At 43.6% G+C, this 13,886-nt stretch overlaps 1 protein-coding gene across 4 annotated transcripts in view; it reads left to right on the top strand.

The window, feature by feature from the left end:
• The window catches only part of med15 (mediator complex subunit 15), a 219,181-nt gene that overhangs the window by 79,847 nt on the left and 125,448 nt on the right, over positions 1 to 13,886 (top strand). For 3 of the 4 annotated variants that reach the window (XM_068055440.1, XM_068055438.1, XM_068055437.1), the window contains one exon: positions 8,742 to 8,849. The exons of the other annotated variant lie outside the window; for it this stretch is intronic. In XM_068055440.1, the coding sequence (XP_067911541.1) occupies positions 8,742 to 8,849 (108 nt within the window). The remainder of the gene's footprint in view (positions 1 to 8,741; positions 8,850 to 13,886) is intronic. 4 annotated transcript variants of the gene reach the window in all.

The following is a 13,886-nucleotide window of genomic DNA, read 5'->3' as shown; positions in this document are numbered from 1 at the left end:
GAGTGAGTGTTGGCTGACCATCACTGCATGAGTTGATCAGCATGTTGTAGGATTTCTGGTGGATTCCTTGTCCCTCTACAGGGTCCTTGTCTAGGTTGTTAATTGCACGCATTTGTAAAGCAAGCTACTTCTCAATAATACAATGATAAATTAACCCTAAAACCCAATTCTTTTTCTCCTCCAGTTGTAAGTAAACTTTGCAGCTACAGATGAATAATTATACTTTACATCTACCTATTTAATAGTTGCAAGTATCCAGCTTTAATAGTATTTGCAATGACAGAGACATGAAGTATAAACATCACTCGTTTCAGAGTCTGAATAAACCAGTTTTGGTGCAGATTCAGTACTGTTCACCTCAAGTTCATTTTCTGAAGTATTAACTTACTAATTGTTTGTGGCAGGAGTTGCCAAACTCTTGCCAAATCAAGAACTGGCCATGGAGTGGGGATAGGGGCGGGGAAGAGGTGGGATCAGGGATAGACTTCTGAGGTCCGCTTCGCTGATTTGGAAAATTCATTTCAACAGTTGAGATCTTGGTAAGTGGGGAAAACCAGACTTTTGCATCTTTGCAGTTCATGGTTTAGCCTGCTAAAAGCCCAGATGGTGCATGCAGACCTATACAGACATCCTGGGCTGCATATATAGAATTACAGAGAGGCTACAACACAGCAACAGGCCATTCATCCCTACCAGTCTGTGTTCATGTTTATCCTCCACATGACTTCTTATCTCAATCTCATGTGCCTGCTTGTACCCATATCCCTTACTCCCCTTTCCTTCGCCAGTTATCTAACCTAGTCTTAAAATATTGACATGATCTCTGCTTCAGTCACTATCTCTGGTATTCCAAACCCTCACAACTCTGCCAAAAAAAGTTCCAACTGCTCTTTGCCTTATGATCTTTCATTTCATCAAATACCTATGACCCTTGTTCTAAACGCCCAGAAGTAGCCCATTTGTACCTATCCTGTCCTGTGCCTTCATAATTTTAAATCACCTTGTAATTGCCTCTGTTAGAATGAAACCAACTCCAGTTTTTCAAGCTTTCTTTTCACTTCCATTTCCTTATATCAGGCAGAATCCCAGTGAATCTCCATAATACCCACCACTGCCTCAGTATTCTTCTTATAGTGTGGAGCCCAGAACTGCACATAATACTTGAAATCTTGTAATACTGTAATCTTGCTAAGGTTTTATATAAATTAATTATTGCATCTGATGAAACAGACCAAAACTGAATCTTTACCACTAGAGGTGCTGCTTTTAATACCTGGTGAAGTTCATGACAGTCCTGAGATACTGCACAGTGTTCAACGAAACACTGCCCAGTCTCTAATTTCACAGATCTAGAATGCGCACAGTCTCTAATGTCACAAACCTGGGCTGCATACAGTCTAGACCTAGACTGGGCCCAGTCTCTAATGTCACAGCCCTAGACTGTGCCCAGTCTCTAATGTAACAGACCTAGACTGTGCCCAGTCTCTAATGTCACACAACTAGACTGTGTCCAGTCTCTAATGTCACACACCTAGACTGCGTGCATTCTCTAATGCCACAGACTTAGACTGCATGCAGTCTCCAATGTCACAGCCTAGACTGCACACAGTTTGTAATGTCACAGCCCTAGACTGCGCACAGTCTCTAATGTCACAGACTTACACTGTGTACTGTCTCTAATGTCACAGTCCTAGTCTGCGTGCAGTCTCTAATGTCACAGCACTAGACTCTGTACCGTCTTTAATGTCACAGACCTAATGACACAGGCGTAGTCTGCGCACAGTCTCTGATGTGACAGAAATAGACTGTGGTCTCTGATGCAGCAACATTGGCGACATGTCAACCCAACCTTCAGGTTTGTCTGCTGGGAAGTCATCAGCCAGTATCAGGTGACTAGGGTGGTTTCCACTAATGCTGATTTCAACAACACCCCAAGCAGAATTATTGGCCCCAGAAATGGTTTGAATATAAGTCTGTTCTGTCATAGTCCTGAAACCAGGAAGCGCCACATACACAGGCACTGGATGAGATATTTTCATGCCCTCAGCAGTCAAGGCTGTTATGCGCTCAGGCTAGTCCAACTCATAAAGCTTCGACCAGTGCAGTTTCAGAAGCTAGGACAAACCTCAGTGCCTCTGCAAAGGATCCCAAGGCATTTGGATATTTTGGCAAGCTGGGGTTGTTTTTCGTTCTTCGAGGAGGATGAGGAAATGGGAGGGAATTTCCTGATCCTTGAGAACCTCAGGCCTAAATGTGAGGCTGCAGGCAGAGTGCATGTATCATTTGACAAGTCTGTGTTGTCTCAGGGGGCCTGGGGTCCAAATCTCTGCCTTTGATGGGAACATGCAAGGAGGCCGTATTCAGCTTAGTAAATATAGGTTCTTGAGATTCCGTCTAACACGAACTGCAACTAAGGTGGTTGGCAAGAATCTGCTCCTTTGAGGCTGTATTGTTCTACTTGGATCAATTGTGCCAGTTATCTTGGGATTTAAAAGTCCTTCTATTTACACAACTATCTGTTTGATTCATTGGATGTTTTTCAGCAGCACGCAGAGCACAGCAAATCCCATGTTAAGGGAAAAACCCACATTTAGCCCCGAGTGGCATCATAGCAGCTGGCTGCATTGGGTATGAAGCTTTAGTGGACACTCGAATGTCAGATGGTTTGTTACTGATCCCACTGGCTGAAGGTTGTGCTCGAGTCATCCACCATTGTACCACTGTGCTGTGATGCTGGCAGGTGAAGACTGGAGTATGGGTGCAGCGTTGCTTGCCCATTCTGGTTCTGATGGCATTTGAGACCTAGGCCTACTCAAGTGACCATTGCAGCCAAATGCCTACATTGGCACAGTGCATTGCCTGCATTCAAAGGTCAATGTAGATCAAAGAACATTTGAAACCATGCAGAATATCTATGTACTGAGTGGGCTGTGGCTGCAGGTGTGATCTCCTCCTGTAGCAGCCTAGTACCTGACGCCTGCGACAGAGGATTGGAGTCCTCGGCACAGAAATTGTGTAGTCCTTCCTGCAACTCACAGCACTAAAGAGGCTCAAGGTCCGAGCAGTTTGGCTGGCATTTTGAGATATTCCAGAAGCATAGATAAGGTATGGACTCACATCACCTTGGTGGTCTGGTATATGTAAATAAACAGAGTGCAACTTAGTGCCCAGCCCTTTGAGAGGAGATATGGTAGATATGGTGCTGGTGCTGACTGAGGTCAGTGAAATGGTTGACCAGTATCTAACAGGTAAGTATTCTCAGCAGAGGCAACATCCAGCTACATCGAATAGAGACAGCTAGATTGCCAAATCTGTCTCACATGGTGATGAGGCAACTGAACATCCTGATCCCCAACTGTCCTCTCACCCACCAGTTGTCAAGCAATCGCCAGGGAGAGGCAAAAATTAGATGAGAGAAAAAACCGTAGGCTAATTCAGGGGGACAAAAATCTGGAAAATTCCTCTCTGATCACCAAGGATGATTGAAGCGAGCTGCAGGAGACCACAGTGACTGTGAGCTGTATCGCTGAAGTGTCAGCCACAGCCAAGAACCCGTCCAGATCCTTTGTAAATGTTTGCAGAGAATCCGCACTCACTGCATGAGCCGACAACTTGTTCCAAAAGTTGATGATCCTCTACAGGAATCAACTCTCCACTCAGGCAGTCAAAGCCACCCTCAATGGATGGAAGTACCCTCAGGGGTAGATAATCCTTATGGCCACATTCCAAGACAAGTGGTTACCGGACTTCTGCTTCAATTGGTAGTAAGGGTAGTAATTCTGGATGGGCTGCTGATCTGCTAGGCAGGATGGATTCTTGTACACCTTTATTTATTTTCCCTCAACATTTCATTCTGGCATCAGGGAGGAAGGACATAATGATTATCTCATTGTCTCTATAATAGTATAGAAAGACCTGGTTCTCAGGCTCTGGCCCAATGCACTCATGTACCCATCAGGATTGCAAACAGGCAAGTCCCCTGACTTGGATGAATGGTCAGTGATTTCCAGTGCTTGACAGCTGAATTACAGAGGCACAGTGTCACATTGCTAATGGTGGCAATGTTTCTAGGCTCTGAAAATTTCTACTCTGCAGGCTGAGAATACCAAATGGAAATACTTGCCTTGACTAAATCCACTGAGGTGTGATTATTTTTTCATATCTGCATATGTTGCTGGATGGGGGACTCCTTCCAAGTATTATGAGAGTCCATGTTTTTGCTATTTTATAGGAATGTGAGTAGGCCATTTAACCTCTCAAAACTTTTCCGCCATTCAGTTAAATCATGGCTGATCTGAATCTTAACTCCATCTACCCCCTTGATTCTGCAACCCTTGATGCCCTTTCCTATCAAAAATCTATCAATCTGAGCTTTGAAATTTTCAGTTGACCCCACCCCAACTGCAATTGCTTTTTGGGGGAAAGAGTTCCCGATTTCCATGAGAAAGTTCTTTCTGATGTCACTGCTGAATGGCCTAGCTCTAGTTTTAAGATTATGTCCCCTTGTTCTGGACTCACACCGGAGAAAATAGTTTCTCCCTATCTACCCGATCAAATCCTTTAATCGCTTTAATTTAATCACTTTAAACACCTCAATTAGATCACCCCATAATCTTCTATATTCAGGGGAATACAAGCGTTCTTTATGCAACATGTCTTCATAAATTAACCCTTTTCACCCAGTATCATTCGGGTGAATCTGTACTTCCAAGACCAATATATCCTCTTGAGGTGCAGTGCCCAGACTGAATGCAGTACTCCAAATATGGTCTAACCAGAACTTTGCACAGCTGTTAGATAACTTTTGTATTCCAGCCCACTTGCAATATAGGCCAACATTCCATTAGCCTTTTTGATTATATTTTGTAACTATCTACTAGCTTTTGGTGATTTCTGTACATGTAAATCATTCCAAACTCAGTTCTCTAGCTACTAACTCCATTCCTTTTCCTGGAAACAGTCTGAGATTAAGCCAGTCTGCATGCAACCTTGGTGTCACATTTGACCCTCAGATGAGCTTCCGACCTCATATTCGTGCCATCACTAAGACCTCCTATTTCCACCTCTGTAACATAGCCCAACTTCGCCCCTTTCTCAGCTCAACTGTTGCTGAAACCCTCATTCTTGCCTTTGTTACCTCTAGACTTGACTATTCCAATGCACTGCAGGCTGGTCTGGGGAGCCTGCATGTTCTCGCTCAACGGCCCTCCATTACATCAGGAGCAGATGTTTCACCCTGTGAGGTACCAGATGCCCTATATCAATCTTTGTTCCTTGAAATTATTTGTCAGAACACACTTTGTTTTGAGCCCTTACAGGCTTTGGATTAGTAGACTCAACATTAAGAACTGGCATGTTGTCAAATGAGTTCAGTGCTCTGGCAGGACTTGTACATAATGTGAGTTTAACTGTGACCCTTTTAATATCCCACTGGTATCTGGACTCTTCAACCAGGTTGCTGATACAAAAGGTGGGATATACTAGTGGTCTTAGGCCTACTCTTCCTCTTTTAGTAAGTGTATTAGTGTTATGTATTTCCCCTGAGTGTTGCTGTTGTGTTTGTGTGCTGTTGAACAGGGCTGTAAACAAGGCTGTGATGCTTTGAAGCTTTGTGTATATCATATAGCTTCAGTGCATCTAGCCCAATTCTTCATCACAGCCTCAGTTCTGGTTCTTTTTGCTTTTGTTGATTGATATCCTCTCCCACATACCTAGTTCTTGCTCAGCTTCCCAATACATAGATAGCCAAAGCTTCAATGCTGGAAGAATTGAGAGCTGAGAAATTCTGGTTTGTTCCAGTATCCTTTAAAGGCAAATCTCCTATGGTATTGCTCATTGGTAGAAATACAATTCTATCAGTCTGTGAAGAACTCGCTGGTTGTCTTTCTGCTCTCTAAATCCTGTCTCTCATTCTCTGTCTTTGTTTTAAACTATTTCCCTCTGCCTCTCTCTTTCTGTATGCCTGTTGCACCATTTCAATATCATATGCTTTTTTCCCCTTTTAAGTTTTTGTTTCTTTCTGTCTCCTCTGTATGTCTCCCACTCTCTCTGTATGCCTCTCTCACAATTTCTCACCAGTTCTGTAGGTACGTCTCCCACTTTCTCTGTACACATCTCATACAATTTCTTGCTCACTCTTTCTCCTCTCACCACCCCCCACCACCCCGTGGAGCGTTAGAACCAAACGGAACTCTGGCCCACCAATGACAGTCAAAAATGTTGTCTTCAGCCCCTGGGTATGAAGCTTGGGGGAGCTGAGCCCTGAACTGCGAGAGAATGGGACTAGAAGCATGGTTTGCATAGGGTTGCACCTCTGCCACAGACGAGATAGTCTTTCTCTCCCCGTTGGTTGGATGCAGGGCTGTTGCTGACTAGCACAGACACTGGAGCTGAGAAATTTTGTCTTTCATTTCATGTGTTTACTATGAATGGCCAAACTGGGCAGTAAGAAGGGAGGATGGTGCGGCAGCTCACCCACATTGTGATGGACATTGAAGGATGCTCATGGGGCTGGCAAGAGGTTACCCCATTGCCCCGCATCTGCTCTCAGTCCAAGGATGACCATGCTGGGGGAAACGGATGAGTAAGGGGCAGCGGATTGGAAAGGGCTACAGGGCGATAGAAATGATGTGATGGGAAGGAGTGGCACTGAATGTTGTTGGCAGCATGGGCCTTGCAAAATATATTGATAGTTTCCTTTGTTAGTGAGATCAGGAGCAGAACAGCAACCTGAGCTGAAGTCCACTCATAATGTTGGCTCCTGGAATTTGTATTCCTGTTGGGGAGTTTTTGTGAGTGTTATAATTTATTTTTAGGGGTGTGTACTAGGGTGGGTGAGGAGCTGCCATGGCACTTGCATCTCAAAATTGTCTTGGTACTGGCTTTGCGTGATATGATTGGATGCTGAAAGAAAGTAGCCAAATGGAAAGGAGGTAAAAAAAGAGCAATGTAACCAATGAGGAAGAAAGCCAGGACCAACTTGCCATCAACAGTACATGATTCGCCTAATGGCATGACAGGCTTGAGGAAAGCCACAGAGATATTGTTAGATACACAAACAGGTTGTGCACAGCAGCACTGATCGGTAGGTGTTGATCAGGTCAGTGGAGGGGCTTGTGCTTTGTCCCTAAAGTGTGTGTTATGGTGTTGGTGTGTAGAGTGACCAGCCAGCGATTTTGCAGGGTACTTTTACCTGCTTGATTTCTATCCAGGTATGGCCTGTCAATCAGTGCATGTTGTGATGCTTCCTGTTTTAATCGCCTCCCATTGCCCTTTGCTGGCTGCCTCTGTGTTTCTGTGAACTAATGGAATCACTGGATCCTCTGTCCTTCAGTCTCTGCTCAAGCTGCCTCTTTTGTTTAAGTATTGCTGGATTTAAACTTTATTTTTGAAAGTACACACGTCCTATCAAATATCTAAGGGGTTAGGTTGGGAAGAGAAGACATTTTGGTTTCTCTCATTCACTAATTGTAATGATTGTTTCCAGATTCAAAGTGTCATAACATAAATGCACTTCATAAAGTGGCAAGGACGGAAAGCTGATCAGGAAAACAATTGTGCATAACACAAAAAATGAAACTACAAGATCTAGGGAAAGTCCTTGGTGTATTTTAAACTTGTCACATTTTGCTCTATGATTTTGTCCCCCATTGTTGCATTGATCTGATTTCTGTCCTGTGGCATAATAGCTGGTTTCGTTCCCTATAGGAGTAAGATTTCTCAAGACATAAGCGATCTGAGCATGAAGAGGGGTGCAGCAGTTTTCAGACAGTAAACTTTGGGTCAATAACCTGCAGGTGACATCATGGCATTCAGTCAGCTCCAGCATCCTCAAGGCAACAAGAAATAATCTCTTGCACACAGAGTCGTCCATTGGACTGAGATATCAGAGACGGGCCAGTGCTGGTGGAATTGTACCCCAGATTGCATCAGTATCTCTGGAAAGGGGCGAAGCAAATGGGCAGTACAAAAGTTAACAGCATGCTCTAGGTCAGTGTTGTCCAATATGTTAGTCACTAGCCACATGTGGCTAATTGGGAATGCAGATGTAGCTAATTGAATGTCTGATCAGTAATTGAATAATGCATAATGGACACAGTCATTGGACAAGTGATCTCAATACTCATTCACGCAATGCAATCGTGAACATTAACCTTTTTGTGCGTTTGTTGGTAAAATAGTTTGATGAAAAGCAGTGCGTGAGTGCTTTACTGCTTTGGTTAATGAATGGTGGTAAATGTTTGTTCATTGAAGCGTGAAATATTTTTACATGTAATGTGAGTGTGTAAGGTATTTTCTACTAAAATTAGTGCATGTGGCTATTCAGTGTCACTGTAACCACACCTGTGGCTAGTCAGCAACGTCTATTGGACAACACTGTCATAGAATTTAACAAATGGACGGGATTCCGAGAAACTATGTCATCCCTGGTTTAAGCTGAATCCCCCCCCACCTCCCAGTAAAAAGAACTGAAATTAATTAGATTTTTTGGTTTTAAACAAGAGTGAATTAATTCCAGCGAGAACAGAAAAGTAAACCTGTTTATTTTTCTCATTAGACTCTGGGTCTGTTCACACATCATCCCATGTTTTCCCCATCTGTAATGCCACAGAACAGAAATGCTTAATATGGCAAAAGACAAGCTGCCCAGCTCTGGAGGGTGTGAGCCCATATGGGGACGTGTGTGCTTCCTTTCATTCTTGTTTTGCGATTACTTGTCTGTTGTCCCTCTGTCCTCAAAGATGATGTCTTCTATGACCCGTGCTGTGCGACCACGGTTCCCACCTGCCTCTGTTGCATCGTCCACGCCTCAAAGCTCCGTTCCTCTGGGAGGACAGCAAATAGCACAGGTATTTAACTGTACGGCAGGTTGCTCTCTAGGTTGACTTGTGGGTAGCATATTGCTTGTAGTGCTCCAGATTTGGATTTCATAAAACCAAAGAGTTGACCGAACTGCACAGAAATCCCATTTGGTTGTCCCGATACTTGTAAGTTCAGTATGACTCCTAGGTCCCAGAGTAAGGTGCTGCTTCTCTTTGTAAGTTTAGGGTCGGAAGCAAACTTCAGTCCGTCTCCATCCAGTTTACAGTTATTGTTCGTTTGACACCCTGGTGGGTAAATGGGTGAGACCAGGAAGGCCCTGTTTGATCCCAGGTTTGTTCTGGCTGATTTTGCCTGAAACAGCAGTTGGGCCTTTAGAATTGGCTTCTGGGGTAGGGAGGGGAAAAGGTTGCCAGCGATCCTGTTCTTGATCTCCATCGGTGACCCTTACTTTGAGTATGTGCAGCGGGTGGGAGGAGATGTGAGTTGGAGGGACATGATGTGAAGACAGTTTGACAGTGTGCTCTTCATAGTTGAATAGTCTGCTGACACTCATCATTACAGTTCGGACTTTAGGAATGGCCACTTGGTTGGAAATAAAGAATGCTGAGCAGATTCCTATTCAGATGGGAAAGGGGAACAAAATAATTGGGACAAATGTTAATTGAACCCTCCAACACTTTATAAGGTTTGAGAATAGTTAAAAATGGTTTACATGACCCAGGCCCCTGTGCTGGCACATATATGACGTATGGGAATGATTTCATATATGGGGTACAATCAGCTGATTAACGCTTTCCTGTGAACTGGTGTTGAAATAAAAACCAAGCTGCTGGCTTCCCAGCTGGTCTTGTAGGCAGAGGCCAGGCATTTGTAGCACTGGGATAGACAGACAGAAGGTTGCAGGTTCCATCCTTGGTAATGCTGGCCTGACAGGGTCAGGGTAGGGACCACTGCAGTTAACTTTAGTGCAACTAGGTAAGAGAGGGGGAAATCAGCCAGGGTGTCTGCTGCTGCTCACTATTCCTTCCCTCCATTGTAAAGTGCAGATTTGCAGTCATCAGAATCATCTGGAACAGGCATTCAACATAGATGGAGTGGTCATTTAGGGAAACACAGAGGGGTACCTGCTGATATTCCAGCAAGGGAAGGTGTAATTGGGAGAGGAGGGCAGAATGTTGGATAGTTAAAAGGTCTTCTTGTCACTGTATGAGGGGTTGTTGGGCCAGGCATATTTCCAGGAACATCCTGTGTCCAGAAAGTGTGCACCACAACGGGTCCATTTACAACACAGCATTGCTACCACTTTACTAACCTGGTCAAAATGTCTCACCACGTTGAATCGTAATTTCTTTCAAAATGGTCTGAATTTAAGAGGGGAATACAAATATTTCACTGAATCAAAATAACCAAATGGAGGCTTAAATAAACAAGGGTTATGCCGCAACCAGCTTCCTAGGACGGTCACAGCACAGTGCGGGATCTGTGCTCTTGGATTTCTGCGTGGGATTGACTTTAGGTTTTTGAAATCCAGCATGTCTTGATGTGAAAATGTAGCCTCTGTTTATCTATCACCTATCATCTATGACCTTTAGATTAAAAATGTGTTTTGGCTATTGAAAACAAATTAATTCAAAATAACAGCAAGTAAAAATGCACCTGAATTTGATGACTGGTCGTAGTTGTTGCAGGCTGCCTCAGAGAGTCAACTTATAGAACTATCATTACAAACTCCTGTTTTTGTTTTGCAAATTGTTTTAATCATGTTTGTGCTTTCAGCTTGCGAATGAATTTTAAATAGCCATTTTTTCCCCAGTATTGTGAGTTGCATAACCTCCGCATGGTTCTCATGATGTCCCTGTAAATGTGCAGCTTGTCAGTCATCTAAAGCAGCCAAATTGTGCACGGTTCATACCCCTGCTGCTTACCTGGGGCTTTGTCAAGTCACTTTATTGGTGCTGCCTATTTAGTTCAATAGAATTCGGAAGAATTCTTTTGTGCATTACCAGTGCCTGACTGCTGGAATTCAGCTGGTGGTCCTAGAACTGTGAGACTGTGTTCATTCCTGTAATCTCTCGAAAAGTCGTACACATTGTATATTAGCAATCTCTAAATCAGGCATGCGTACTTTATTGCTTAATCAAAGCCTGTGTTGTGTGATGTCTGTTATCAGTTCACCAATGGAATAGTAGTATTTTTTGCGTTGTAGATGTTATTGGATTGGTAAGCTGCCAGCAGGTGAACCTTTGCTTGAGTAGGTTTCACTAGGCATCAGAAACCCCTTGAACATAAGTTGACAGTTGCAATATCTGCAAAAGAGACATGTAGTTGTTATGCAATCAGCTTGAAAGGTAGGTGCTTTACAGCATGCATTCTGCATTTAGCACATCCGGTTACAAGAGAGTGCAGTTCTGTGTTACATTGCCTAAAGCATTCTCTAAATGACTTCTACCTTTCGCCTTGTTAGAGGACAATTATATGAATGTCTTGTTTTCAATAATGTGACATTCTATAGCTTAGCTTGATGGGCAGAGGTAAAGTTTGACCAGGATATGGAATGCACTTAGACCCTCAAGCATGTTAACCTCATGGTGGGATATCTGGGTTTTAGGTTCTATTTACAATGTGTGCATTACTGAAGGGGCCCTCATCTTACTGGGGTAAATCTCGGTTCTCTGTGTTGGACTTAACGTATGGCTCAGACTTGGGAATGCAGATTGTACAACATAAGTAACATCAACTGAATTTAATCTTCCTGGGCTGTGAGAATGTCTCATGTTAGATGGGGTCTTGTTTTGGAAGGCCATACTATAAGAAGGCCATACTGTCAGAATCCTATCAGATTGCTATCAGGGTGTTCGGTGGAGGTTCCACACATGTTTGCATTTAAGCTTTTGGATGGATTTGCACCCCTTGCCAGGCTCTGCTGTTAGGGTATCTAGCAACATTATTTTTCACATAGGGGTAAATTTTTCACACAAAGAATAGTGGGTATCTGGAATGAGCTGCCTGAGGAGGTGGTGGAGGCAGGAACAGTAGTGACATTTAAGAGGCATCTGGACAGGTACTTGAATGAGCAAGGCATAGAGAGATATGGAATTAATGCAGGCAGGTGGGATTAGTATAGATAGGCATTATGGTCGGCATGGACGCGGTGGGCCGAAGGGCCTGTTTCTATGCTGTACGACTCGATGACTCTATATTGTGAGAGCCTGTATCAAGCAGCCCATAGATACTGACCGAAGGGGTGGAAGCTCACTGCCAGAGCCCTGCATTAAATGAGTTTGTGCAGTTTGAAGCCAGCTCGCTCAAGGTGGACTTGCTTCACCTTACTCACTGGTAACTTACTACCCACACTGCAGCCAGTTAACAGATTCAGCAATCCTGCATTCAGGGAGTTGCTCACCTGTTCAGTCACTCCAACCTCCCACGGTGTGGGTGATGTGATTCTGCCGGGTTAGTTGACAGGATGAGTAGACCACCAAAGCAGCGAGCCTGGCCCTAATTGCCCTTCCTTGAGGATTTCTTTGGCAGAAGAAACAAGTTAATCAGCAGAGTGAATGACACATAGACCCAGAGAGACAAAAGGGAGCAATTTGGTACCTTGGGGTTTGCTCTATTTAATCAAACAGGAAGCAGTTTACCTGTTAAATGTGCATATGACAAACCATATTACCCTCACAGTAATTTCTATGCAGTCGTTCTCAGGTGTGCTCCACCAGTGTTCCACATATGCTTGTGTGGAAGGGGGCGGTGGCAATATTCAGGGTGTTCAAGCATCCCTGAAGTTTATCAATTTTAAAAAATATATTGAACCATTCCTTTAGAATGGACTTGCCTTAAATCATTCAATAGAAACACAGAAACAAGGGGCATTTCTGCAGAACTGGTCAATTCTGGAATTCCACCAGTGAAAACTCGTTAGTTGAGCTTGCGCTTCTAAATGTTCATCGGGATATTGCAGTGAATTGCAGCACGGCTACTGATAGATGAGCCACACATAACCAACACTTGAACTTGGCATATTGAAATTTTTGTCATTTACTTTATTTGAATTATTAGGTTAATGGAAATGAAAATGTTCGAAGTTTATTGTGAAATTCCTATTTGAAAAATAGACCTTTTGGTCTGGCGAACTCATATCCAAATTCTAATTTATCCCAGGAGGACTGGAATACAAAGGGGATGCAAGTGATGCTTCATTTGCATAGAGCCTTGGTCAGACCACATCTGGAAGTACTGTGTTCAGTTTTGGAGCTATACCTCAGAAGGGATATATTCGTCTTGGAGGCATTGCAGTGTTGATTCATCAGGGCTTTGGGTGTTAATTATGAGAGCAAGTTGTACAAACTTGACTTGTATTCCCACGAGTTCAGAATCGGAGTGAGGTGTTTGAAACGGTAAGGGGTAGATACCGAAAAACTATTGCCACTGGTAAGGGATTCAAGAATAATGAAGCATAATCTTCAGATTAGAGCTAGGCCATTCAGGAATGATATCAGGAAGCACTTTTTCCACACAAACGACAGTGGAAAACTGGAATTCTTTCCCCCAAGGGGCTGTGGATGTTGGGGGACCATTGGAGCTTTCAAGACTGATATTGATAGATTTTTATTAGGTAAGGATATCAAGGAATACGGAGAAAAAGGGTATATGGAGCTGAGGTACAGATCAGCCATGATCTAATTGATTGGCTGGAACAGGCTTGAGGGGCTGAAGGGCCTACCCCTATACCAATCTACCCCCATGCGCGCCCCGCCCCCACCCATAAATTGTGCTGCCTAATGTCATTGGTGTCCTGTGCAAGTCAGCTCCTTATGTGCCAGTTCCTAATTGTCACAGCTCAAAGCATAAAACTGCTAATAAAATGGCACAAATTACCCATTCCTTAAAGCAGAATTATTGGACTTGATCTCCTAATTATTGGGACTGCTTCATTGTGCAGTTGGGGAAATTTGAAGCTTAAGAACGTGCTTTTATAAAGCTGTTCCTTGTGTTTCTCAGGCCATCGTCAATCTGTAAACCTGTTGTCATGGTGATGGTGACAGCCATTTTGCATGCAGCAA

This window comes from Heterodontus francisci, chromosome 23 (genome assembly GCF_036365525.1).
Source record: "Heterodontus francisci isolate sHetFra1 chromosome 23, sHetFra1.hap1, whole genome shotgun sequence".
Classification (NCBI taxonomy): domain Eukaryota; kingdom Metazoa; phylum Chordata; class Chondrichthyes; order Heterodontiformes; family Heterodontidae; genus Heterodontus; species Heterodontus francisci.
The sequence above is the reverse complement of the archived record's forward strand: the minus strand, read 5'-3'. Positions and strand labels throughout refer to the sequence as shown.